Source organism: Poecilia latipinna, unplaced genomic scaffold (assembly GCF_001443285.1).
Source record: "Poecilia latipinna isolate Pla-1442-1.1 unplaced genomic scaffold, P_latipinna-1.0 Scaffold845, whole genome shotgun sequence".
Taxonomy (NCBI): Eukaryota; Metazoa; Chordata; class Actinopteri; order Cyprinodontiformes; family Poeciliidae; genus Poecilia; species Poecilia latipinna.
The window spans coordinates 104,983-132,246 of record NW_015113461.1 but is presented as its reverse complement, the minus strand read 5'-3'; the positions used below and the strand labels follow the sequence as shown (position 1 = coordinate 132,246).

At 36.9% G+C, this 27,264-nt stretch overlaps 2 protein-coding genes and 1 long non-coding RNA gene across 5 annotated transcripts; 1 reads left to right on the top strand and 2 right to left on the bottom strand.

Moving 5' to 3' along the window:
* Nucleotides 1-212: 212 nt before the first annotated feature.
* On the bottom strand, nucleotides 213-2,481 carry gp1bb (glycoprotein Ib platelet subunit beta). Its single transcript, XM_015047853.1, has 2 exons — nucleotides 2,400-2,481; nucleotides 213-1,004 (listed from the first exon to the last, which is right to left on the bottom strand). Exon 2 carries the CDS (start codon nucleotides 992-994, stop codon nucleotides 374-376), a length of 621 nt encoding a protein of 206 aa, XP_014903339.1. The 5' UTR covers nucleotides 995-1,004; nucleotides 2,400-2,481; the 3' UTR covers nucleotides 213-373.
* LOC106956799 (uncharacterized) lies at nucleotides 894-4,222 on the top strand. Its single transcript, XR_001426824.1, has 3 exons — nucleotides 894-982; nucleotides 2,412-2,506; nucleotides 3,665-4,222. It is a non-coding gene; the product is annotated as an uncharacterized LOC106956799 (long non-coding RNA).
* On the bottom strand, nucleotides 3,919-26,630 carry septin5a (septin 5a). Of its 3 annotated transcripts, XM_015047850.1 has the most exons (12): nucleotides 26,473-26,630; nucleotides 26,315-26,328; nucleotides 12,176-12,266; nucleotides 11,896-11,982; nucleotides 11,516-11,639; nucleotides 10,283-10,417; nucleotides 10,083-10,200; nucleotides 9,893-9,994; nucleotides 7,725-7,821; nucleotides 6,848-7,025; nucleotides 6,651-6,753; nucleotides 3,919-4,976 (listed from the first exon to the last, which is right to left on the bottom strand). In XM_015047850.1, exons 1-12 carry the CDS (start codon nucleotides 26,516-26,518, stop codon nucleotides 4,914-4,916), a joined length of 1,158 nt encoding a protein of 385 aa, XP_014903336.1. In that variant the 5' UTR covers nucleotides 26,519-26,630; the 3' UTR covers nucleotides 3,919-4,913. The 3 variants fall into 3 exon arrangements, with proteins under 3 accessions (XP_014903336.1, XP_014903334.1, XP_014903335.1); XM_015047848.1 differs by lacking the exons at nucleotides 26,315-26,328; nucleotides 26,473-26,630 and adding an exon at nucleotides 16,809-17,194; XM_015047849.1 differs by lacking the exons at nucleotides 26,315-26,328; nucleotides 26,473-26,630 and adding an exon at nucleotides 16,809-17,182 and having other exon boundaries at nucleotides 6,890-7,025.
* Between the last annotated feature and the right edge of the window lie 634 nt (nucleotides 26,631-27,264).

The following is a 27,264-nucleotide window of genomic DNA, read 5'->3' as shown; positions in this document are numbered from 1 at the left end:
AAAAAATTTGAAAAATCAAGGTTTTTTTATTTAAAAAAAGTGTTAAAAAAAAAAAAAAAAAAAAAGTCTAAAATTTGCTAGATTAATCTAAAAAATTCAAACAAATATTCTAAAAAAACAAATTCTAATTTAGAAAGTGAAAAATTTCCTATAAAGAACTCAGAAATCTCAAGAAGTCAAACATTTTGAACTTTTGAAGTTCCCTTTTTTTTCTATCTTGACCCTAAGAAAGCTGTCGTAGAAAACTGAGATTGTTTCTAGAAAAAGGAGCAAAAATACAGACTCAGTGCAGATTTTTTGACAGTTTATAGCTATTAGATACAAATACAAAGCAGTCCAGTTATATGATCAAAAGAGGGTTAAAGGCTTCATCTCAGATGCTGCTGTCCTTTAAACGCTCATAATCGTTTTCTCTGAGTCCATCCCCGGCCGTGAAGCTCTCCTCCGTGGTCTGCTTGGCCTCCTTTGTCACCCTTTCGAACCTCTTCAGGAAAACGACGAGAGCCACCAGCAGAGCCGCCTGCACCGCCACAAACACCACCAGGGAGCCCAGAGAGGCCAGGGCCAGGTTGCAGTACCAGTAGTGGCAGGACTCCAGCACCTCCTCCTCGGTCAGATACACCACAGAGCGCCCCCTCAGGCTGGGAGGAGAACTGCAGTTCACCCCCAGGTAGGACGCGTCGTCTGTGGTCTGACGTCTCAGCCAGGCTCGCAGGTAGAGGATGCCGCAGTCACATATCCAGGGGTTGCCGTGGAGGGAGACGGAGCGCAGGGACGTCAGGTCGTCCAGCAGCCCGTTGGGGAGGGTGCTCAGCAGGTTGTCATGGAGACGCAGCTCGGTGGTTCCGATAGGGAAACTGGAGGGCATGGACCCGGAAGTGAGAGACCTGCCACTGCATTCCACCCGACCACCCTGACAGGAGCAAGGGTCGGGGCACGCCAATGACCTGTGACCTCCGAGTAAGAGAAGACACAGGAGCAGGTGCGTCGTCATGGTTACCAAACTGCAGGGAAGAAACAAAAGGTCACCGAGGTCAAAGAAGCACTTGAAGTAGTTCTACTCTTACTTGAGTACAATTTGTGGCGAGAGACTAACATAAGTGAAATAAAGCTGTAGCATTAAATCAAAGAAAGTCGTACAATTAAATAGAAATGCACAAAAAATTTAATTCAAGACTAAATCAAAAAACTAATACGGCAAGACCTTTTGAGCAATACGAAAGAGAATTGAACCGAGTATGGCAAGACAATAACCAGAAGTGGACAGAGTACCCCAAAATTATACTCAACTAAGTAGCACTACTTGAGCATATTTTACTCAAGTAAAATTAAAAGTAGCCATTCAATAAATTACTTAAGTGAGAGTGAAAAAATATTTGGCAAAATATTACTTATTTACTGAGTAATCAAATTATCAATGATTTAATATTTAAAAATTACATCATCAGATGCACCAAAATGTAAAGTTATGCCAAAATTTTAGGTATTTTAAGGACTAAACTGAAAATAATGAACATAAAATTTATGAGATTTTAACAAAAACTGCAAGTTTGTGTTTGGTGAATTTTTGGTTAAAACAAGTTTGTGATTCATTCACTGAAGTTGTTCACAGAAATTTTACTCAAGTAAAAGTATAAATACTTCATAATGAAAATACACAAGTAAAAGTAAAAAGCACAGCATAGTGAAAATACTGCTGGAAGGACATATTTTCCAAAGAGTTACTCAAGTAACTGAACTATTTACTGTCTGACCTTAACGAAAATATAAAGAAGATAAAAAAATCATTGGAAATAATATCTAATTTCTCCATTGTTGTTGCTGCATCATGTTAGACAAATATTCTGATCCATTTGTAGAATAAACCTAACTTTATAGAATTATTGATAACTAGCACCAATTTGTTTGAATTAGATTGAATTTGAATTTTTTCTGTAAGTGACTTGAGACAATATTTGTTGTGAATTGAATAACTGATTTGAATTTAAACAATGTCTAATGTCAGTAATCATGGACGGCTGCATTCAAAGTGAAGCAATATTATTTATTTAAAATTAAAATTAGCTTAAAATACATCGCCTATCCAGAATCCTTTTGAACATTAATTGTCTTATATTTTTCTATACAAAAACTGCTCAATTCGGACAAATCTACAGATTTTATCCCACCAGTTTATGCTTTTTCAGTAATTTTGTGTTGTTTTTCTTGGGGACTGAACAGTAATTTGAAAAACTTTTTAAAAATATTTTATGCTTTTAAAAATTGATTATGTTCACCTACACAGCAAAACTTTTTCCTTTCAAGTTTATGTGACTGTTAGCACTGAATATGTTACGTTAAAAATATCCACTGAAGAGTAACTTATTAAATGTAAAATTAAATAAAAGTTTGACGTTTACCTTCGTTTCTAGACGTCCTCTGGAGACGAATTTCCTTCTGGCTGATTTTCAGAAGAAAAATGTGGTGAGTGTGACAGCTGGCTCACACTGATAAACACTGCTGTCAAGTTATGAGCCACACGCACGCACGCACGCACGCACGCACGCACACACACACACACACACACACACACACACACAGATAATCTACAACAGAGTAAGTCAGAAGATCCTCCTAGTTCCTGGAAAACAAATAGAAAGCTAATCATAGAAAAATATTTGTCATAACTGCCATTAAAAAATTCTGCAGATTTAAATTGCGCTGTTGAGTAAAATCCATAATCAATAATAGAGAGATTCCATAGGTAAGTCTTATAACTCTTACAAGAGACCTGCAAATTACTAGTAACATTTTAAATGTTAAGTCAATGCTGGTTCAATTCTTAGGCTTCACCTTCATGTCAGATGTGTTTTTATTACTATTTGAATGTTTACTCACATGGTGCACCTTAGATTTGATTTCCATTTAAAATTTTTATTAGGTTTTTTTTTTTTTTTTTTGTTATTTTGTTAGTTTTAGCTATAAAAACTTTTGTCTTCATCTAAAACTTTGGGCGCAAATGCCCTCCAACGCCCCCTGGTGTCAATGTTGAGTCTCTGCTCTTGTAGAAACACGATTCTGCAAAGGCTCCCCCAGATAGACACTCTTTGATATCATAGAACTTTATTAATTTTAATTTTAATTCTCACCTTGACATGCTCAATAATCTGTGATTATGAAAGTTTTTGTTTCTCCCGCTCAAGATAAGGATTTAAATAAACTTTAGCACTCCTCTTTAGAAATCAATCTGCTAATTATACTGATTTTACGCTGCTGATTTAAGTGATTTCACATCTTTGCTTACCGTTTGTCTCGGTAAGCAAAGATGTGCGAACACTCTCTGTTAGTGGTTAGTGAAGATATATAGAAATCTTTTTAAGTTTGCAAAAAACCTTAGTGTTGCTGACAAACGTTATATGAATAAATTACTGAAAATTTGATTTATCCAGGATGCCAGACTGTTATTTTAAAGCTTTGGGGATTTTAAATTGAAACATTTTATTTCTTTGCTGTTTCATCTAAACTTTAGGTACTTTACTGAATTAGAAAGCATACAAGAAAAGGCATTTCAATATATTGTGATTAAGTAGCTTTGGACGGAAATGTTTATCTATATTTACCTTCTGCAAAAATAGAAAATCCTTTATCATAAAAATCTTTTATTTATTGTTTTTGGCTCACAAAGTACTGCAACAGGAACGTTGGTGCAGATACACTATATTATATCCATGCATCCTCTGCCAGGCGGGATGACGATGCTGTGAGCAGAGGGAGGAAAAATGTCTGCAGGAGATAAACATGAATCAGCAGATCATGTTCCTGCAGAAGCTTCGTCTTCCAGCCCAGCTGATGTGTGGAAGTGATGAAGGACACAGTGATGTGCTCACTGGACTCAAACTCTAAAAATAAAACAACAATGAGTCAGAAAAAACAACAGCCTGACAAGAAGAGGAGTTTATTTATCACACCTTTGCAAAATGGGGCACAAAGACTGAGCTCACAGCCTTCAGGGCTGTACAGGTAATCAGCAGCAGTAAAGTCAACACACACACACACACACACACACACACACACACACAGTCACCTGCACACACTCTGCAGCCTTAGCTCACATGGATTTTTCACTACGTTAAGTGAACAACAATAAGTTTAAAACAGAAGCAAAGACGTGGTATTGGCTCCTCATCACTTATTTCCCATAATGCTGTGGTGACAACACAAACACCACGCAGGAGGCATTAAATACAAGCACAAGGAATTGGATAATAAGCAGTAAAAAATAGGCCCAAAGCTTCCAGGAGATATGAGTAATGACAGCATGCGCACGCATGCACTCATTAATGCACAAACCCTTGTTTTAGCTGTTAGCAGTGGGTGCATTTTAAGCCCAGACTTCACGTTAAAAAACCTGGAAGAAGATGTTTACACTGACCATAAGAAACTCTAAATGTTAATGAAGAAATTCACAGCAAATGTTTGATTTCAATGAATTGGAACTTCCTCAAACGGGGAAAATAGGGGAAAATGGACGGAAACCTGGAGTGGAAGAAATATTATGATACACTCGCATATCCAACACAGACTTGCATAATAAAAACAACACCCATGTTCAAATCTAATCATTAGCCTACAGCTCTTTACAAAACACCTCACATTATATCCAAAAATGTTAAGCACTGCGTTATAAATTAGATACTGAGAAGTTATTTAAATTATATCTTAAAATTATTCGAGTTGATGTCACAGCCAGGGGCTCAAAATTGGAAAACACAAACAACCTCCAGGCAGACAGACAAAATGGAGCACCAAACTGAAGAGAAATGCAGAGTCCGCCGGGGTTTGCCGCTCAGAACAATCCAAATCCAGGTCTGAAGGTCTCACTGTCATTCCAGGAGAGGAACAGCAGGTGGCGCTGCAGGGCAGCTCTGGATATGTCACTGATCCTTGTCGTGCATCTGCTGCTGCATCTTATTCAACATTTCCTGCATCCGCTTCAGCTGCAGAGGGAATTAAAGTCAACACATCATAAATAACCTGCGTGTTTTCAGAAATAAACAGGCTGTTCATGAAAAAATTTGAATATAAATGACTACTTTGAATAATTAATTGATCATACTGCACTATTTGATAACTAGGATCAATTGAAATGTGTGTGTGATTGAATTAACATATTTTTTGCAATTGCCTTGAGACGACATTTGTTGTATATATAAAGAATCTGAATTGAATTTAATTTAAATTCAAACATGCTTCATCCTTTTTTCTAGACTTATTAATGCTTACAGACTAATAAATTAAATTCCACACTTTTCAGGAGTGTTTGTTATGATTGTCCTTCCAGTAGTGTCAAGCACTAAACTGCTAACTTTATCCAATAGCTGCTTGTCAGTTCCCATTAAACCGTCATATTCTAATTTAATTAGCTTAAATTGGCCCAGCACATTTTAATTCCTTCCCTTTAACTCCTGTTATCTGGGAAAACAAATACATTTTTATGCGCTTTGGACTTTCATTCATACAAAAACTCCGTTTAATACTGTTAAAAATGATTATATTTGTTAAAAAGTGGAGATTTAAGAAATCCGCCAATACATTTATGTACTTTGACACTTCTTAATTTTTATTGCCGGTTTGTAAGAAACGTTACCGCCATCTGCTGGCATGGAGGATATAATTTATAAAAAACACTGCTTAAATATATAATCAAATTCTATGAAGCAATTTAGTTTTCATTAAAAATTGAATAATTACTAGCTTATGTTAGCACACGATTAATGATTAGCATGTTATTGTAGTTCTTTTTCAAAGTATTGACCTTACTAATCTTTTCCGTAATATTTTCAAACTTTCTCCTCACATTGTCTCTTTTTCATGTCTATTACATAATATAACATGCTCTATTCTATTGTTTCATATTTCTCATAGTGATCATGTTTGTTTTTAAGCAACCTGATTGTCTGACGTGGGTGTAGCTTTGCGCTACACTGCCCCCTATGGGTTTGGTGTGTTTAAAGCAACGCTAAGTAGCAGATTTGGACAAAAACTTTTCTGAATCCAATTAAATGTATTCAATATTATTTTTTTGGACGACATAGCGGATATATTTGTTTTTATAAAGACAAGCATTGAAGGCCTCAGTTAAATGTAAGCAGATTCAATTACAAACAGACCATCTGGTTTTGACTTTATTACTTTGGGAATTATTGCAACATGCCCCATTGTGATGCATTCAGTTATATTGCGAATTATTTTATGAAACTGGATTGTGAAGTGGAAAGGCAATTAACTGTAGACATGTTTATGTCCTCCTACATCTAGTGTCTATATCTGGTGCAACCTCCAGCGGCCACTGGCCAAGAGAGAGCTACACCCTGAAAAAATGTAGAAATTTGCTAGATCTTTTTTATGTTTTCTATCTACAATGATTTGTTGATCTGTTTTCTACAGATTTTTTTGCCCCTTACTGAGAAAATAAATAGAAAAAGGTGAAAAAAAGTTTTTTGTGGCCCCATGTGCTTTTAACTTAACTATTTTGGACACCACTGACTCAGAGTAACTAATTATAACAGTCATGAGTACCTGGTTTGTTCTTGCTGGAGAAAAAAACTACTGTTACACCATGCAGCTCTCCTCAGCTTTTTTTTAAACCAAAAGTCTAGGCTATTTCTGACCTCCTCGTCTTTCATCTTGATTAGCTTCTCAGTGTCTGCGTCTGGAGTGGACAGCGGCAGGATGGGGATTGGGCTCTCCATCCGGTTATCCTGAGCCAGTTTACTACGAGACGAAACAGAAAGCAGATGAGGGATGAAACGTTGTCTTCGGTCTGTAAACATCAGCGTCAGGTTCATGAAACATTGCCATTTTGCACCTTTTCTCCTCATCAGACTCTTTCTCACACAGAGAGACAAACCTAGTCATCTCCTGGATGCACTGCGCTCTGTAGTTTTCGTAGTGGACGTCGCAGGTTACGTCTTTAAGGTCGTGCATGTGCGAGCGGATCAGCATGTTCCTCAGTTTCACAAAGTCGCAGTGCGACTGATTTTCCACTGTGGACAGAAACATCTGCGTTTAATCAGTAAGCCAGATTACAGCATTCCCACACAAGGATTTACACCACCGGATCATTTCCATAAACCTCTAAGTATCGATACCCTTAAATAAAATTCAGTCAAATATTTAATCTATAAAGTCCACATGTATGCAGAGGTTGGCAGAATTTAACTCAAGTAAGAGTAAAAAGGTAGGTAAGTGATCTGCCAGAGTTCCGCTGGGGTTGCTAGGCAACGGCCCAGACTTGTCTGTAGTTGCTAGGTAACAAGGCAGTGTCTGGTGATTTGTGACATTTTACATTCCAGATGTTTTTGAGTAACTGATGCAATTATCAATCATTTAATATCTAAAAACAACATAAACAGATGGACCAAAATCTTAAATTAAGTGGAAATTTTGGTATTTTAAGGACGAATATTACAATAATTCATTTTAGTAACAGAAAAATAACAAAATCAGACAAAATTAAATTTTCCAAATCAGTTTCTTTCAATAAAAATCTTAATAGAAACTACAGATGTGTGTTTTTGTCTGGTTAAAACATGTTTGTTTTAGTTTCAGTGGGTAGAGAATCCAGATAATCCAATAATCGATCAGGGAGGAGATCAATCTTTTCCCAGATGTTTTTTATTAAAGCTACACACTGCAGCTTTAATGGAAAAGCAGCTGAAGGAACGCATCGTTCATGAATTTACCTTCAACGATCCCCCAGGGGTACAGCCTTCCTCTGACCCGCTGTCCTCTCGCCTCCACCACGGTGTTGCTGCCGATCACAGCGAACGGCGTGCACTCCTGCACGCATAAGGACGGGCTGTTACTTTGACCCCAGTTTGTACGGGAAACGCTGACTGAGCATGCTGGTGCACATTCACATAGCTAGACACATTCTCTAAAGACACATGCAGCTGAAGAGACGCATCACTGGGACTGTCGAGACACGCAACAAACTGCATGCTGTTTATTTTATGGCATTTAAAGGCAGATGAAGCAAATTCACACCTCACGATTTTATTTGTTGTGAGTGAGACACTGCAACTTTTCAAAATAAGAGTGGATATATTTTAACCATTCAACGAAAATCTATAGTGCAACGCAAAATATGCGCGCAGGTTTTTGCTTTTAATTGAATTGAATTTGTTAGTAAAATGGAAACAGAAACATCCAGTGACTTTGCCTGTTTAATAACTTTTCAAAATAAAGCAAGAGTGAGCCATGTACTGTTTATGATGCTGAAAAGACACAAAAAATCTAGAAAAAAAAGGATCAACTTGATAAATTTAGGATGTGGTTTATTGTTGTTGTTTTTTTTAAATAATCTAGCAAACCTGCAAGTCATATTTATGCTTTCAATCTACAATAATTGATAGATCGCTTGTCTGCAGAAATCTGACTGCTTTAGTTATTATTATAATCAATGTCAATGTCAAATTTATTTATTTATCAATTTTAAAAGCAGATTAAAAATGCAACAAAGAGCTGTACACAAACAATACCACATAAATTGATGAAAATAAATTATATAAAAATATTGTGATTAGTTTACTGTAAAGTAGTTTATTGCAATTATAATTAAAAACAGAAATACTAAAAGGTTTGCAGCCCCTGAAGTCCTCTCCATGACAAAAGGTTTAAATATCCCAGCTACATGTTTTAACTCCTTCATATTCAGAGGATTCACTATTCATGGTTCAGACAAAGTTTCTCAATGTTAACTCAATTCCTGCCAAATCAACAGCTAAATATGCTTAAATTAACACAGCTTGGCTGCCCTCAGACAAGGCCACCATTGTGTGCTCAGATTTTTACACACAGCTGAGAGAGCGATCTCAGCTGCAGCTTTTCAGAATGAACTTCAGAAAATTATGCAACTTTAATCTGTTTCTACTGCAGCTGCTTAATTCCAGACAAAAACAAAAAAACGCCTTTTGTAAAAAAAAATTTTCCCAAATGCCTGATCTTTAATTTAAGCACATTACTGTAACACTTTTCTAATGTTTTCTGCTAAAACTGAATTTACTTGGAAGTAGCAAACACCATTGTTACATAAGACTGAAATTATTTGTGGGTGAAAAACCACAAAATACAACCTTAGGTTCACCTGTAATTTCTCAAAAGGGGTTTTACAGCAAACTATATTTAGTTAACTACAGATAATCCAATAAATTACATAAATATACCAAAAGCCTTCATGAGTCTGACTAATGAAAATGCATTCATTAAAAAAATGTTTAGAAAAATCCTGGAGTATCCAGCAAACAGATATTGAATGTAAGCAATAAATTAATTAATCACAGGATAAATTAAAGAGCTCAATAATGTCTGTTTGAATGACTGATTGTTTTTCTCTTTCTACCAAAAACTGGAGTATTGGTCTCACCAACCCCTGATGGACAACTTTGTTTATAGAAACTTCATAATCCTTTTAATTTGTTGTTTTGCTTATTTATGTTTGAATATTTTAAACATCTTCCAGTTCAAGTGTCAAATGTTTATTAAACGTTTGTGGTCTTTGAGAGGGCAGACTTGCATTATTGTGCCATTATCAATATATGGTCTCAAAACAACAATATTATTGTTTATTGCAATAATTATTGGGATAATTTATCGTCCAGTAAATGTGTTATCAAGACCAAACTCTGGATTTTAAAAATTGTGGTGAAAGGACAGAAAATGTTTTTTTTGTTTGTTTTTTTCCTGGCAAAAAGTATCATCACAGATTTCATAAAAACAAAAGCATTTATTTCTGGTGTTGGATTTCTTTACTGGCTTCATAAATGCATTAAATATGGAGGTTGTGTTTTTACAAATTGTGTAGAAAAATACACTAATGTTGGTGCTGCAGCAGTAAACGGCTAAAACTCGCCTTCAGCTCTCTGTCGAGTTGCTTAAACTCCTCGTCCTCGTCAGAGTCACACTCAGGAAACTGGTACACTTTGATCCCAAACTTGTCTATTTCCTCTCGTATCTGTCAGAGGACAAACACAAAGACATCTCCATTTATCCGGATACAGAGCATGCTGTTAAATCAGTGAATCTGCCGCTCTGAAACTCACTCTGTCTTTAAGCTTTTTTATCTCGTTGGGAGTGAGGCAGTCAGCTTTCGCGATGAGAGGAATGATGTTCACTTTTTCATGAAGAGCCTTCATGAACTCCACGTCCACGGGACGTAAGCTGTGAAGAAAAATCCAGACTCTAGTTTAGTTTTCTTTTGTTTTGCATATATGTATAAGTTGCATAAATATGTGTGATTTACCCATGGCCAAACGGAGGGATGAAGTAGAGGCAGCAGTGGACTCTGTTGTCCTGGATGTTCTTCCTGTTCAGGCCGCTCTCGTCTCTGAAGTATTGCTCAAACTGCTGATCGATATAATCTGTGATTGGCTTCCAGCTAGAACAAAGGGAAATTAAGAGGAAAACATTTATTTGTACCGCACCATTAACAAGAAAATGACATTTTAAAAGATGTGCATCAAGATGGGCAAGATGGTGCAATATTTGGAACAGAGATGTTGAATCTGCTGTTGAGAAATTGATCATTTAAAAGTGACCTATTATGTTTCCTTGAACAGGTTAGGGTAGATCTATGGGCTAAACAAAGCATGTTCAATGCATTTATTGTACAAAATAAATCTTTGATGATGAGATTTTAGTCTGATCAGTTCTGCCTATTTTAACCTTTCAGAATGAGCTGTTTTAGTTCATCTTTTCACTTTAAATCCAATTAATCTGCTACTGGCCACGCCCCCCAACTCATCATTCACAGTCATAGGTGAAAATGACTGCAAAAATATGCACAATTATACAACCGTACATCTTTGAAAAGCAGTAGTAGAGCCTCCCGCACAATCAACAAGATTGAAGCAAGTGGTTTCTGGATGGTAAGTCAACAACAAAACACTTTGTACAGCACATAAATTATTTTTAGATGAACATATTTGCATGTGCATGCCAATAAATGTATTTATTTATTAATTCAGTCATATTGAATTACTTACATGACTCTTAGGTAAATATGTATGTACATATATTATACACGTTATTTCTTATGGTCATACTTTAATTATTAATATTTAAAACCTTAGACGGAGTAGCTTGTCAACGAATAAGCAATTTCCCCTGAGGGATCAATGAAGTCTATTCTATTCTATTCTATTCTATTCTATTCTATTCTATTCTATTCTATTCTATTGTGGTAAAACCTGCTGTGAAAATGTGCTAGTTCCGCTGGGGTTGCTAGGTAACGGCCAGGGCTTCCCTAGAGTTGCTAGGTAACGGGGCAATGCCTGCTGATTCCGGAGTTTTTTTTTTGTTTTTTTGTTTTTTGTTTTTTTTGTTACAGACAACAAAAAAATCTTAATTTACTACAAAAAAATGGCAAGATGTTTTTTTTATTTTAATTTTTTAGCACTTGAGTTGTTTTTAGAATCAGTAGAAATTGTGACAGTGACATCAGCGTAAAAAAGTTAAATTAGCAGGCCCAACTCACCACTCGTTGTTATTAACGGCGTCTCCGAACCCCGGCGTGTCCACTATGGTCAGCTTGAGCTTCACTCCCTTCTCCTCGATGTCGACGGTGTGCTTGATGATCTCCACAGTTTGGTTAATCCGCTCTGCAGAGCATCAGCGCAGGATGAAAGTCAGTGGGAATTGGATTAAATACATCAGGGACAGAGCAAAATAAGCTCTGCTGCTGGGTTACATTGAGATAACCTCTAAAAATAATATTAGTAATTCTGGACATTAAGAAATGACTTTGAACATGAATGCAAGGATGTTAGTCAAGGCCGAACTGTTTTTAACTGCATGCTTGTGTCGCAGCCAGCAGAAAACTTTAAATAATAAAGCTAAGACATAGTGGAGATTCACCTTCGGCATTTAGTAACTTCCTGTCTTTGTAGAGGTCTGTGAGGAACAGACTGTTGACCAGAGTGGACTTTCCCATACCAGACTCTCCTGCAAGACACAGAGATGTGATCACATATTTAAAAAAAGATCAACAAAATCCAAAAAAGATCCATTTTTGGATTATTACAAATCTGGAAACAGACAAAAACTGGACAGCATATCCTCTAAGGAAGACGGTTCAGCATTTTTCTTCTGATAAACTGACAGATATGATGGAGTTGTTTACATCCTAGAAACTGACCTGCAACCATCAGGGTGAAATCGAAGCCTTTCTTCACAGATTTCCTGTGGACCTGGTTTGGCAGAGTTGCAAAACCCACATACTGCTTCTCCTAGAAGATAAAATAAAAACACAAGTGTTACTGAAAGCTGTCTATTTTCAGTTCTTATTGAAATTAAACCAATCTCAAAACAGTGGACTTTGCAAACAAACAATTCATCTAATTTAAAATAAGAAATATTACATTAAAACAACAATTGTGAGGATTTGCTGCCCATAAGAGCAGAAGTACATTCCTTACACTGCAAAAACACAAAATGTTAACAAGTATTTCTGGTCTAGTTTCTAGTAAACCTGAAATAAGAGCAAAACTAACTTACAAGTAACTTTCCAGCAAAAAAATAGAAACTTGTTTTAAGTAAATAACTCAGTACTTGTTCTACGTTATAAGTTAATTTATCTGCCAGAACAAATTCTTTTTCATCAATATGAAGGGACTATTCACTTAAAACAAGCTTCTACATCTCAACAAAAGGTTACTTTTAAACTAGTTTGTCATATTTCAAATGTACTATGATATTTACACTAGCAACTAGACCAAAAATACTTGGTGAGATTTTGTGTATTTTTCAGACAATCAGAAACTGAAAGGCTAAGAAAACATTATTTCCACACACAAAGAAGCCGGTTCTACAACAGCAGACATGGGTTCAATGAATACTCGTCTTAATCCTGAAAGCTTCAGGAACAAAAAACTCTAATATCTTCCGTTCCTTCTAGTATGTTGAGTTTTAGATCACACCTCACAAAAACAGTCCTTAATTCACGTGTTTCTCTCAACTGTACAGTTTCTGTCTGAGCTCGCAGGAATGTCACATGACCACAATTTTAGGAACTTGTTTTGCTTAATCCCTCTGCAGTGAGGTTGTGGCAACATCTGCGTTCCTTGTGGCCCCGTTTGTCCTTTTGAGAGTTCAGATCTGAAGTGTGCACTGAGACACGGGAACTTGTAATTGCTGCTTTACATAGAAACAGTTTGAATTTTTGTAAAGTGTAACTGCTTCCAGTGGTTACATTTATTTTATTTTAGGTGGTAAAATTTAGGGCGTCTAATCCAGATTAACACAGAAAGGGAAATAAAAGTTATTTGAAGGTTTCTGTTTTTAATTCTTTTGTTAATTGAGGTTTACAAATCAATGCTTAGAAGGTTTTGCCATCTTAAAAAAATTCAAAGAAAACCTCATAATTGTCTCAGCAGCTGTTGTGTTGTTGCTGTTGTGGATTATAACACGTCACTTTGAGTCAGATATTTAGAGGAACTGATTTCACATTCCTACATGATGTTGCACCATGAGCTTTCTTCTGTGTATGAAATCATCTGACTCAAACCACCAAGGAGTTGCATCAACTTCTTATGAGACTCTTCATGATTCTTTCAGAAACAGAAGATAAGAAACCATTGATCTGATTCAGGCATGAAGAAGCAGGGAAGCATGTGAAACATGGGGGATGCCAGATGTTACACGGACATTACAGACCATTGTTCTACATCTCCAGATGAGAGAAATATCACTTCTGTACTCATATGTCAGATTTTCTTTTAGCTGTACATGAGAAAAATCAATAGGAATTAATCTGGGTTGGAACAACTAAAAAAAAAATACCCCCAAAATCCAATATGGCCGCCATCATATAAAATGTGAACCAAGGTGTTAGTTTTCAAAATTGCTAAAATGTTCAACCATTTCTACAGTATAAGGTCCTCTTAATGTCATGCCAGCGTACACTGACCCTCCCCCACCTATTGCTGCACCTTGTTAGCTTGCCGAAAGAATGCTTTTCGTTTGGTAAAAAAAAAAAAAACAGTTTGGCTGTTTGGAAATATGTCTGCCTGTTATTGATTTGTTTTGCTTGTAGCTTGGTCACTTAGCACAACGATTTAAAATACAATAGGTTTCAACTTTGAGTCAAATCAAACGTCAGATAACTGAACACGTTTATTTACAACATTGCAAAAAAAAAACCTTAATAAAAAAAGTTTAAAAACAAACTACAGACGTTTCTGATCTCACTGTGAAGAGAGATCTGTTTTTTATGTAAACATATAAACATAAAAAACTCATTGATTCCTACCCACTGTCATACTTTTAATATGAAACGTTTCGGTATCAGACTTTGGCAAAGCAAAGCAACAAAATGTTGTATATTAGTTTCACTTTTTTGACTTCCAGGTTTGACTAATTTGCACATGTTCCAATTATAGATGTGCAAAGATTTTGATTTTTCTTTATGTAAATTTCCTAAATGACAATGTGGTTATAATACAATGCTCTTTCATGTCAAATTAATCTTTTTAAAAAATATATTTAAAATTAAATAACAGAGTGCTGTGAAACAGTGGTCCAGAGGTATTTCTTATTTCTTTGCTTTTTCATAACAAATACGTCACATCATCAAAATATTTAAAATAAGATAACATTTTACTAATATAATTGCTGATTCATTAATTAAATATGATTAACCACACTTTTTTGGCAACTTAGTTCAAATTCAATAGCCCTCCCTTTTTACTGCATGACCTCTAAAATCAGGAAATCAGTAAAACAGAACAAGTTTGACAACATGAACTAGCGCCAGCATCTGACGCCATTAACACCGATTGATGTGGAAAGGTTATGAAGCCATTAGTAAACCTTTGGGACTCCAGTAAAACCCATTTTACAGACATTATCCACAAATGGAGAAAACATGGAACAAAAAAAAAACTTCCCAAATTACTCGTAGAGATAATGAAGTACTTGTAAAAGATCACACAAGAACACAAAACAACAACTAACACTTTTATACACTTAATAAAATATAATCACCATTTAAAAATCGACTTTTTGTCTTATTTTACAATGTGAAACATCTTTTTTTGAATGGCAAATCAACAACGAAACATTTGTTTTTCTACTGTACAGCGCAAACAGCAGTAAAACTAGTTCTCCAAAAGTACTGGAACTCAGCCTGGGTTGCTAGGAGACGGGCTGGGCTTGGCTGGGGTTGCTAGGGAACGGCGCAGTGTCAGTTGAATGTAACCTCACAAAGACCAAAAAACATTAACTTAATGCCAAAGAACAGCTTTGTGGGTTTTTTTTAAGAACTTGGACTGTTTTCATACCAAATGGTATAAAACATACAAAAAGTGAATTTTGCATAATAACTTCCCTTAAGTAGAAATCTTTAAGATGGGGCACATAATTTATCAAAGAACTACACAAGTGATTTGAAATTTTTGCACCAAAATCATAAACAAAAATCCCCGAAAAACGTCAGAAGCAGAAGCAGACTCCAATTAGCTGAGAGGACTTTTAATGTCAAGACAAATTAAATCAAAGATCTGAGGAGCTTGTGTCGCAATAAAATTACCACAGCAGACAGAAAAGCTTCAAATATATGGAAAGACTCGTGCAGAGCATTCCTCTGAGAGTGGCTGAGAATAACCAACGCCTCAGACTTTCCAGTAACACAAAGGGAACCACAGGATACCAGTCTCCCACTGTGTGACACAGCAGCTCCTGCTACCGCTGCATCTGGCGGAGCGTCACTCTGACCCTACAGTACAACGCGCCAACAAGTGAAGAGATAAACAAACATTCAAGCCCTGCAGAGAGCATTCACTCACACGGACAGAAGCTACATTCAACAGACCTGAAAAGCTCCTTTTCTAACCCAGTCAGACGCGCAGCGAGCGTCCTCACACGCTGTCATAACTTGTCACAGGCGTTTCCGACGGCTCCCTTCCCTCGGGTGAGGCTCGCATTTATTAAAACAGACACACAAACGTTTACGCTCATGCAAAACAAAAAGAGCAGGAGGTGAAAGACGAGCTGCTGATGAGGCTGGAAAGAAATCCCCCTCAGCAATAATCTGACACCCTGCAGAAATATATCTGAGAAAAATAAGTTGGCAGAAATTTTAAAGCGAAAGATCAACTCAGTTCTTTATGCTTTTTTATAATCATGCAAATAAGGTCGTTTCAACATTTTTCACATGTTTTGCCTAATTTGTTTAAATGTACCCTTAGATAAAAGTAGTTTATTCAAGTGTGTTATGAGTGTAAAGCAAACTTAAGCAAATATTACTTTATATATTTTATATTTCATATACTTCAGAATACATTGAAAAGTATTCAACTGAGTACATTAATAATGCTAACGCTTATATGTGTACATTAGTAAAGCTAATTTCTGCCACAAAGTACTGATAGTTTAAATCTTGATTAAAGTCCAGAATAAAGTTAAGTTATGCTACATTTAATATGGCAGAATAAGTTTGCTGTTTTATCTGTTATAAACTTACACGCTCAGTGATAAAGTTTACAGTAAGTAGCTAAATCTTTACCTACTTTAAAAAAACAGAAACATTTGACTTAACTTTATGAATCAAGTTCTAGTCCCTTTCATAAATAAACCACAAATATAAACCTAGTAAAGCAATATTTGGTAAACTTAAAATGACCTTATAACAGTACACTTAAGTTTACTTGTTACAAACTTAAAAATGTCCCAGTTTAGTTGGAATAAGTATACTTTCTAGTACACTACATGGTCCGTTTATTTATTAAAATGAACTTTTTGCTGAATGTATCCATATATATCCATCTCTTTACCTTCTGTCTTGCGGTTCTCACTCGTGGGCACAGAAGCCGTTCCACTAGTTTCTCTTGCAGCATGATGGCATCCATCCTAAACCGCTCCGACACTGACGGACCAAAATAGCCACCGGTCTCACAAAACTGAAGCAGCAGCCCAGCAGGGAATGAAGGGAAAAAACGTCTCTTTTCCTGTTTTCTCTCCTTGCACACGTCTGTCCTACTCCCTTCGTTTGTTTTCCTCCCAGCCCCGCTGCTTTGTTTAATTCTATCTTTTCTGTGCCCTACAGCGGTCCGGCTCTCCCTGTTCAGACAGGTATGAAGAAAGTTTCCCTTCGAAAAGTGGAGGCAAGCAGGGAGGAAAAGAGAGAGAGAGAGAGAGAGAGAGAGGTGGCAATTTGAGGGAGGAAACAAGGGAGGGATGGAAGAGGCAAAGGTCTGAAGGAAACCCATTCATTCAGTCCAGATTCCCTCCCCCCCGCTCAGACAGACACATGAAAAATAAAATCTCCAAACTCTGAAATGACCAGCTTCATTCCCTTTGGTTTGCTCGACATGTGAAACCTAAAGGAACCTGTTTCAACCTGACGGAAACAAAAGCTTTTGGTGTGACAAACGCTGCAAGTACAGACAAATGCAGTGAGGTTATCACAATAAAAAAAATTAACCTGCCAGTCATCCAGCGCTCAGGTTTATGAATGTGCTGATTTGAACCTTACAGAGAGGAAAAAACAAACTTCAATTAAACAGCAATTCTGAAAGCACAACATGTTTAAATAACTATTTTATTAACGTCATTCAGTGTCAGGGCATTGCAAAAACAAACTCTTCTCTGGAAATAACACAAAATTAACTTACAAGTAACTTTTCAGCAATATAGAAGCTTGTTTTAAGTAAGTTATTCTTCAATATTGATTAAATTGGCAGCTTTTTTTCCACATACAAAACATTTTAAATAATCTGCCAGTGGAACTAGCACTTTTTATCAATATTCAAGAATTGTTTACTTAAAACAAGCTCCTACCTACAGTCCTGAAGTTACTTTCAAGTTAATTTTGTCTTATTTCAAGTGTAATAAGATATTTCCTCTAGAAACTAGATAAAAAAGATTACTTAATCATTCTTCATCAAATAAGATGACTAAATTAAGCTCCTCTTTTGTTTGCTTGTTTTCCCAATGTTTTATTATTAATATTAAATCAAACTTAACCTCTGCAGAACATGTGTCAAACTCAAGGCCCGGGGGCCGAATCTGGCCCGCAATGTGTCTTTATGTGGCCCTCATAAACAGAACCTTTAAGGTTTGTTTTAATAAGTATTATTTTATCAGTCAAATCAATGCATGTTTTTTGTCTGTACACAGACAAAAAGTTAATACTATTTAACTTAAGGAAATACTCATTGAATGCAGAGAACACTATTTATTCATACTTCAACATTTTAGTTTGTAGTTTTAGCAACACATTCTGCCACAACACTCGTTTCAGCAGCAAGCACAAACTTCCTTCTGACTACACTTGTTTTAAACAGTGCTTGTGCCACTCCCGTATTACCTTTCTAATTGCCACCCTGGGTAACCGCCCATGTGGCCCATACCACAAACAGCCACTGGTCAGGAGAGCAGACAGACAGGAAAGTGTTGTGTGTGCACATGTGGGGTATAATATCTACCGAAAAGAGGTCATTCAGAGTTATGAGTCATTTCAGTTAATTTCAGTTAATTCAACTAAACATGAACCAGAAACAAAATGAATGGAAATCATGTGGATTGATTAAACAACAGGAGACATGAACTGACCCATGATGGTTAAATACAGCTAGAACCAAATTTAATCAAACCCCAGGCAGATTTGGCTTTAAAATAATATTTCAAATTTACCAACATGTTTCTTTTGACAGTGGGAAAGAGAATCAGTGGTGGGAACTAAAGATTAGAGTGATAGCAAGGAAGATTTGGAACTAATTAGCTGCTGACCATGCCCCCTCACTCACAAAATGGCCGCAAACACACATACACAATTATAAAAACGGTCTGTGGACATTTAATAAACATCATTTCTGAGTGGTAAGTCATCAACAAAACACTTGTCTTTGCTTTTGTACAACCAGGTGACTAAACTGCCAGAGTTCCGTTTGGGTTGCTAAGTAACAGGGCTGGACTTAGCTAGGGTTGCTAGGCAACTGCGCAGTGCATGAATGTGACTTAAAATCAGGAGGTTTCTGAACTGGCTTGTTTTCTAGACACCAAAAAACATTAACTTATTGTTTCGTTAAGAGCTTGGGATGTTTTCAGATGAAAGTGAGATCTGAATGGAAGCATAAAAATGTGTAAAATGTGAAATTTGCATAGTAGGTGCCCTTAAAATAAGAAGTATTGGTATTGATGACACTGGCCTTGTATTTACTTGGTTTCGGATTGATATAAAAATATATCACCGCACACAAAGTAACTAATCTCCTCTCTTCCTAACACAATATTAGCTTATTAGCGGTTAATTTGTAGTCTTATATTAGAAGGAGAAGAAAAAGAAGTGACACAGTGCTGTAATCTGAGCTGAAATAAAATACTTTATGTGCAGTTGGTGATAAAAGTTGCGTTCAACTGGCATAAAGAAACAATCAGCCAAGATGTCTTCTCTTCTTGGCATTGCAGGAGTTTTTCTATATGTGTGCAGCTGAGGTACATTCATGGCAGAGGTTGAAGCCGATTGATTCCAGATGTTACACTGGCATGTGTGTGTGTGTATGCGTGTGTGTGTGTCTGATGGGTGTGTCTGACTAACATATAATGTGGGCAGCAGAAGTTAAACATTCTTTGAAATAAAAGGAGGACTGTTTTTCTTCCCGCTGACGAGACCAGCGCTGATGCCACGTACAGCATGTTTCAGCCCACCACCAGAGGGCGACAGAGGACGAAACTGGGATAAAGTTAGGAAAGGGAAATCCCAGTGTTTCCAGTTGAAATAATGGAACTGTGGTTGATTAATTAGTTGGATAGTGAAGACCCCAGCAGAGTGAGTTATGAGTTTGAGTGGAACGATGTGGGAGTGACGGTCTGAGCAAAAGAAAGGAGCAGATGTCTTTAATTGGCCCCCCATTTTAACCCCCATAGTTCGTTCCTCTCAGTAACCAGCTGTCCCAGTTCTCCCATTCACAAACACAAAACCAGACAAACAGGCCAAATATAATCACTTATCCACACTTCTATTGTTACAACTTCAATTAAATATTCAGCATGAGTGAAAGTAAGCTGTTCTCTCACTTTGTGAGCGATAAGAGGTAAAATTTCACCAAGTAAAAACTCAACACAGTGAATGTTGGCATGAAACTCTGGAGTTTACACTATGGACTCAAATAAATGCAGAAAACTGTTTTTCTTTCTTAATTTTTTTTATATTTTTAGCACAAATTATTTTCAGAATGAAATGTTTTTGTTTCACTAAAATTTTTTTTATCAATGCTAAAATTAGTTTTTTTGTCATTTTTTAAAATACCTTTATTTTTGCTCATTTAGAATGTTAAAAAACAATAATTGCTGATAGCAATCGTATTTATCCAGTAAGTACTAATTTCGGTAAATGGAAAAGACAGAAAACAAGACTATTAGTTATCTACTTTTAGAGCTAAAAGAAAGAAATCTTTTCTGTTTTCCATTTTTACTTTATTCAGAAACCATAAAAAATATGTTATTTATAACACTTAAAGTGAATTTCAGCATGTTGGAGCCTCCCTACAGCATTAGACTTTCTGCTGCTGACATTTCTGTGGTTTTTTCTTTCCCATTAGTGACAAAGAAGTGCATATTTCCGGCTCCTGCTGCATTTGTCAGATTGTTGGATGGTCTGCAGAGGCCTAGATCCAGAGGTCAGTGACTAAATCAGCAGGCATCACTCAGCTCCTTCCTCTAGCTTATTCAGAGTTGAAATGATTCCCAGAGAACCAAAGCAGTAAATGTAACCCAGATAGTGCTCATCACACCACAACTTCCCACTGCAAGCAGCTGAAGGAAGAACAGAAATCCATCCATGTGATATTACAACACAAACACAGACTGGATGAAAGGGAGATTTCAACCTCAAGCTACAGACACTAGAAATTAAGGAAGTAAATCAACAAGAATGTATAGAAAAGTGATCAATACCAATAGATAGTACATCTGATGGAAAGTTAAATATTTAATATATAGAAAATTCACTGAACTCTCACAGCTAGCTAAGCAAGGCTGGAAGCAAGATGCTGCTTTCTGGGTCGTCCTTCGACCACTTTCTAAAAGCTTTCTTAGAGCAAAAGCCGCTCCAGGACTGAAACCGAAGAGAAAAGGACATTCAGGTGGGGCACGCACACACACGCACACACACTCAGCTGGATCACACACACTCAGCTGGATCACTCACACACTCAGCTGGATCACACACACACTCAGCTGGATCACACACACACTCAGCTGGATCATACACACTACATGTATGCGTCAGTGTGACAGAAAAGCAGACTGAAGGCATAAACTCCTCAAACTGCTGAAGGAGAGCTAACACGCTGCCAGGCAGCCGTCCAAATATTGATCTGAGGGGGAGAAGAAGAATTTGGAGAAAATCCTCCATGTTGGTTATTTCATTCACTTTGTGAAAAGACACTGCAGCCAGGCTTAGTAGTTGGAACCATTTTCCAAAAGGTCCATTTTGGTCTTGAATGAACACAAGATGTTTGTCCAGATGATATTTAGCTTGTACTTGTCTGCCATTACAAAACTTAGATAAACTTAGTTGCTTCCTTCAACATGTGAGGATAACTTTATGGGCTGCACAAAACATGTTCTCTACATTTGTTGCACAAAATCGTTTTTAGATAGAGATTTCAGTCTGCTCCCTTCTGCCTATTTTGAGCTCCTTCCAGAATGATGCTGTTTCAGGGTGTCTTGTCACTTTGAATCCAAATGAGCTGCTGCTGACCACGACCCCAAACTCAATGTTTCAAAATGGCTGCAAACAGATACGCAATTATACAACCGCACATTTCTGAAAAGCAGAAGTGAAGCCTCCTGCACAACCAAGAAGATTGCAGCAAATGGTTTCTGAATAAAGTCAAGGAAACACTTTTCTTTTCCAGCAGCCATTATACAGTAGTCAAACCAGCAGATCGAACATGCTGGAGCTCCGCTTTGGTTGCTAGGTAACGGGCTGGACTTCGCATGGGTTGCTAGGTAACGGTGCAGAGCCCTTCAAATGCGACTTAACGATCAGGTGATTTTTGAAACATCTTAAAAACATCCACTAATAATCAGAAAACAGCTGTATGGTTTTTTTTTTAACTGTTTGGGTTGCTTTTAAAACTCAAATATTTTGCTACTTTTGTACGGAACCAGTGATTGGTTCTGGCCACACCAAAAGCATCACCTTTAACTTCATGTTTTCAGTCTACATAAATGCTACAATGTGCCTTTATACACTTGTTAATTCTCTGAGCTGCTTGCTTGGCAACAACTCCTGAGACAGCACAGATTTTCACACAAACAGAGTTATTGTTTTCACACGTCACACACAAGGTCTATCGTCTAAAGTAGGAAGCTGGAGAGGTTTGTGTAGATTTTATGGGCATCTGAGGAAACATTTCTAGATCTTTAGAAACAACAATTAAGCACCTGCTGAACCACACTGATATCACACTAGAAAGTAAGCTAATTTTGGGTTGATAACAATTATTAGATAAGAAATTGAAGACCTCACATCAACACCACAAAAAAGGAGCTGCCTTCATACTGGGGGGCTTTAAATCTCTCTTCCACTAAACCCCCAGAGACACAGCTGTCCCTGCGCTGCAGCTGGTCCTCACTGAGGTCCCATCTGTGGCGGTGAGGGTGGGAGAGGGTGAATTTGGAGACAGAGGACAGAGGAGGAGGCTGAACTCTAAGGTGGAATGAGGAGGTGAGATAATGTTTTTATACTTCATAGTCCAGTAGACGCTGTTTAATTTGCAATATTTGTTACATTTTCAGATGGTTGGGTTCAATTTCACACTGAAATGTATCAAACGAACCCAAACTATTTGAAAAACTAGTTCACCTCCTCGCCTGCGGTGGCGCTGCACCCAAAACCACTGAAGGAAACGACAAAACAACAAAACAGCTCTGAAGAAAACAGGAGCGCAACCTCTTTCGTCACGAAATGTAAACAAAAGTGAAGGAGGGTCAGATTTTAGCTGTTGTATGATTTCTCTTTTGACTTTGGTAAAACATCATGAGCCATTTCTTCTGCTAGCACTAGACTCGCGTGTTTGTTTTGGTTGTGTTTACCCAGAATGCTCTGCGTTACAGTTTGCTTCCTGCTTTTAGAGACGAGTTCACTTCAACCGAACCAATATGGAGATTTTTAGGCGAACCAGAGTTCATGTTTTTGGTCCGTATCAGTTTGATCGCACATTCACGCCTCCTGAAGCAAACTGGTGCTACAATAAACAGGCTTCTTTTTTGCTGTTTTATTGAAGAAAGACCTCTGACTGTTGCTTTCTGTTTTACCATTGTAAAACTGAAATATATGAAGCATAGCATTAGCTAACACGAACATTACTGAAGAAATTTAAAAGCTAAAATTAGCCAAAATGCTAAGGTTAGCTTTTACCACTATAAGGTTTTGGTATCACTATCATGTTCGCTTACATTGACTTATTCCACCTGGTATGATAAACATAGCCAATACATTTTAAAAAACAGCTAAAATGCTTATTTTAGCTATAAAGCAAGGATTGTGCATTACTATGCTAGCACCAACTAACATCGCAAACTAGCCAGTTGCTTACTGAAAGCAAAATTAAAAACATTTCCATTACTAACCTAAATGTACAAATTTAGGTTAGTAATTTCATAAAACACAGACATGATTATTATTTCTGTCATAGTCCATAATTACAGTCAAATCTCGTCCAAAGCAACAATGTTTTAAGGTTGATGTTAGCTTAAAACTTAAGCATTATGTTCGGCCATCTTGGATTTTTTTTTTGCTCTTTCATGGTAACCAAAACAATGTCAAAGAACAACCACCAGAGGGAGATATAGTGTGGTTTACAAAACTATTAATCCAGCGTAATACAGTATATAAAACGCTCCAAATATACTGAATCGTTTTGTAATACAAATAAATACAAGTGCAAACAAAGGGGATTTTTTTTTCCTGCTCTAATGTGACTCAACTGGATGCACTTTCCAGTTTTAAAGTTTTATTGATGATTTTCTTTTTTTTTTGTCTCAAATCTGAGATGTTCAGCTCATATCTGCCCACACATGGACTGACCACCACACTTTGTGTCTGATGAAAACGTATTTGAAAGGAAAACCGGCTGTTTCCTGGCAACGCTTTCTGACAGCTGGTGAAGTGATGAGAGGGTTGAGTGAGGGGGGAAACAATGATTCTGGATCGATCATCCGTCAGGACTCACTCAGAGGTTACGACACCATGAATTAACTCAGACACATGCAGTAGGTTCACTGAAGCGATTTCCAGAGTGGAGATACACAGGAAAAACAGCCTGCGTCCACAAACTCACATCTTAAGGTGATTTAGGAAAAACCATCGGTCATGTTTCTGCATGCAAACTCTAAAACGTTGAACCCAGACCAACACGGTCGCACAAAATAACACCATTTTATGATAGAATGAAGATAATGAACTATACTTGAAAATAGATAAAGCAGTAAATGTGTATGTGTTTTTATCATGCTATTTAATTGCCTTAGTTATGCTTATACACCAAACCGATAGTTAAAATCACATTGGACTTATGCAGCTCAAAGATTACCAACTGATCTGATCTGATCGGAGTTTGTGAAAGTCACTTGTTTGAGTTTTTGAAAAAAGATTCTTCTACAAATCCTCCCACATTAGAGACACGATTCACACAATTACAGTCTTACCAAGTATTTTTATCTATAGTTTCTAGTGCAAATAACTCAGTAAATCTGAAATAAAACAAAGCTGACTTACAAATCATTTTTCAGCAAGATATAGGAGCTTGTTTTCAGTAAATAAAATCCTTAATATTGATTGAAACTTCCTAATTTCACTGCCAGATTATTTCACTTATAACAAGTTATTTTCCATGTTATAAATGAAATAATCTGCCAGTGGATTTAGCACTTTTTCATAAGTATTAATAATTTATTGACTTAAAACAAGCTCCTATATCTTGCTGAAAAAGTATTTGTAAGTTAGTTTTGTCTTATTTCAAATATACTACGATATTTGCACTAGAAACTAAACAAAAATACTTGGTAAAGTTGTGTTTTTGCAGTGTTTAACTTAAATATCTAAAAGAAATTCCCCAGCATTTCAGAAATAGGTTTTTATGAAAGACATTAACTTATAAGTTCAATCCAAGAGAAAATGTAAAGCAATAAGTCACTGACATCAGGATAAAAGTGAAAAATTTGTGTCAGCCATATTTTGATCCAGTTTATTTATATATAAATAAAAATGGACCTTATATAGAACTCAGAAGAACACCTTCAGAAATGGGCATAAATTCAGAGCACAGACTCATCTTGATGAAATCTGTCACTAAGATAGTCTGAGAATCGCACAACAATTTGTTCTGAAAGTTTAAAATGTTTAGCTTTAAAACATCAACTATAAAAACTGATTATTCTGATCAAGTGCAGCCAAAATGGTTCTGTGTTTTTTCCCCTAAAACCTGATGGATATATAGATAAAATATTACCATTTACAGTAACAGTGTTCAGTCAATCAGTGTTCACTATTCAAGAATAAAAAAGAAACCAGAAAAAAAAACTACATTTATGGGAAATTTTACAAAAATACTTCTGACCAAAATAACATAAATGTCCATCTCATACTGGACAAAACCCATCCTGATGGTCACAAACCATTTAGGGAAATATTTTGTGGATTGAAGGTCTCCATTTAATAGTTCTGGCCCAAAACTAACAATATTTCAGAAAAACCATCATCCTCTGAGTAAAACATGGCGCAGGTTGAATGATGTTCTGAATCATTTTAAAGTAATGGTGAATTAATGCTAAGAAGTTTCTCAACCTCATTAAAAAGAATAATTTAGCAGATTTGTTGGCTGAAATCATCCTGTGTTTTCAGAGTGTTTTAATGTAAATCTGCGGAAGAGGAGGGGCAGGAGGAGCGCCTGGGGTCAGCAGAGACCCGACCTCCCCTCAAGGCTCGTGTGTCTGCTGTGCTTCTCAGATGAACAATGGTTCCGAAATGATCCACTAAATATTAGTGAGCAGCTAATAATGACGTAATATCCGAAATGAAGTCAGTTCATCATAAGGCGACTCTAATCGCTGATAATTGTGGATGGAGGATGTTGGAGGAGGATGCTGCGGTGCCGTGTTGGCCTCTGGAGGCAGCGACCTGCTCCACATAGGCGTCTAAAAATGAAAATGTGAGTGTGGATCAGCGCTCCGCCTGCTGCACAGGCATGGGACTCCTCAGCATTCACCCAAACAGCTCAAACCTCCTGCAGTGATTCCATCAAATACAACGCTTTAAATGGTGTCCTACCTCCGTGCTGTCCTCTGTTGGAGGATAGATGAGGAGGCGCAGGTGCAGGGATGCGGAGCGACGCCCAGAGAGACGCAAACATGAAGCAATCAGAGCACAAATCCTCCATAATCAGAATGCAAATATCAAAAATGGGAAAACAGAAACACAGCGCTCACCTGTTTTCACCGGAATCCGGCTTTTATACCTGATGTTGCTCGTCATGTTTGACCCGCTTTCCTCCCTCGGTTTCCTCTGAAGCGGCGGCGCAGCCTCGCCTCCAAACCCCGGGACGGACAGCAGGAGGGCGGGCAGAGCTGACGGCGCAAGGCTCCTCCTCTACGGAGGCTCGAGAACGTGAATATTAATAAAATCACGATTTCATAATCAATATGAAAAACGATCAAAAATAAATAAACGTGCAAGTAATCATAAACATTTGTATTTTCTTAATATTGATTTTATTTTGATATTTATACAATTATTTTAGCCTCGTGTTGCAAAAATGTTCCTTTATTTTCATGTTAGCTTCAGCCTTCGTAGTGGGCGGAGCTAACACTTCTTAGGTAATCCGATTGGTCTACAAATGTAGTCGCTGTCAGATCAGCCAATCAGATCTTAGGGTTCCCTTAGGGAGACACGATGAGATTAAATAATTTCCTTGTGGGTTGTATCACACAAAATATAAAATAAATGAAAACAGAAACTATCTGATGACACGTAATGAATTCAGGTTTTTGTGATTATGACATTTAATCTTAGTCTCCTTTTTCATTCAATTGTCCAAAATGGAAATGAAATATTGTCTTAACTCATATTAAAGTATTTTCATTCAGAGTCATTTTCTGTGGTGGTGCTGTGAGCAGGAAGGATCTCAGGTAGCAGTCAGTATTCCAACGAATCTGAAGAAGCCTCTGACTGAAGGAACTGTGGCTGATTGCCTTAGAAAGATAAAATAACAGCATATTTTC

Bases quoted from the DNA above. Each gene is read 5' to 3' on its own strand.
- gp1bb (XM_015047853.1), bottom strand. From the start codon at position 994: ATGACGACGCACCTGCTCCTGTGTCTTCTCTTACTCGGAGGTCACAGG.
- septin5a (XM_015047848.1), bottom strand. From the start codon at position 16,883: ATGGATGCCATCATGCTGCAAGAGAAACTAGTGGAACGGCTTCTGTGC. The intron at 11,983-12,175 runs GTCAGTTTCTAG...TGTGTCTTGCAG, and splicing joins TTTCACCCTGATGGTTGCAG to GAGAGTCTGGTATGGGAAAG. The intron at 7,822-9,892 runs GCGAGTTTTAGC...TTATGCGTGCAG, and splicing joins AACTCGACAGAGAGCTGAAG to GAGTGCACGCCGTTCGCTGT.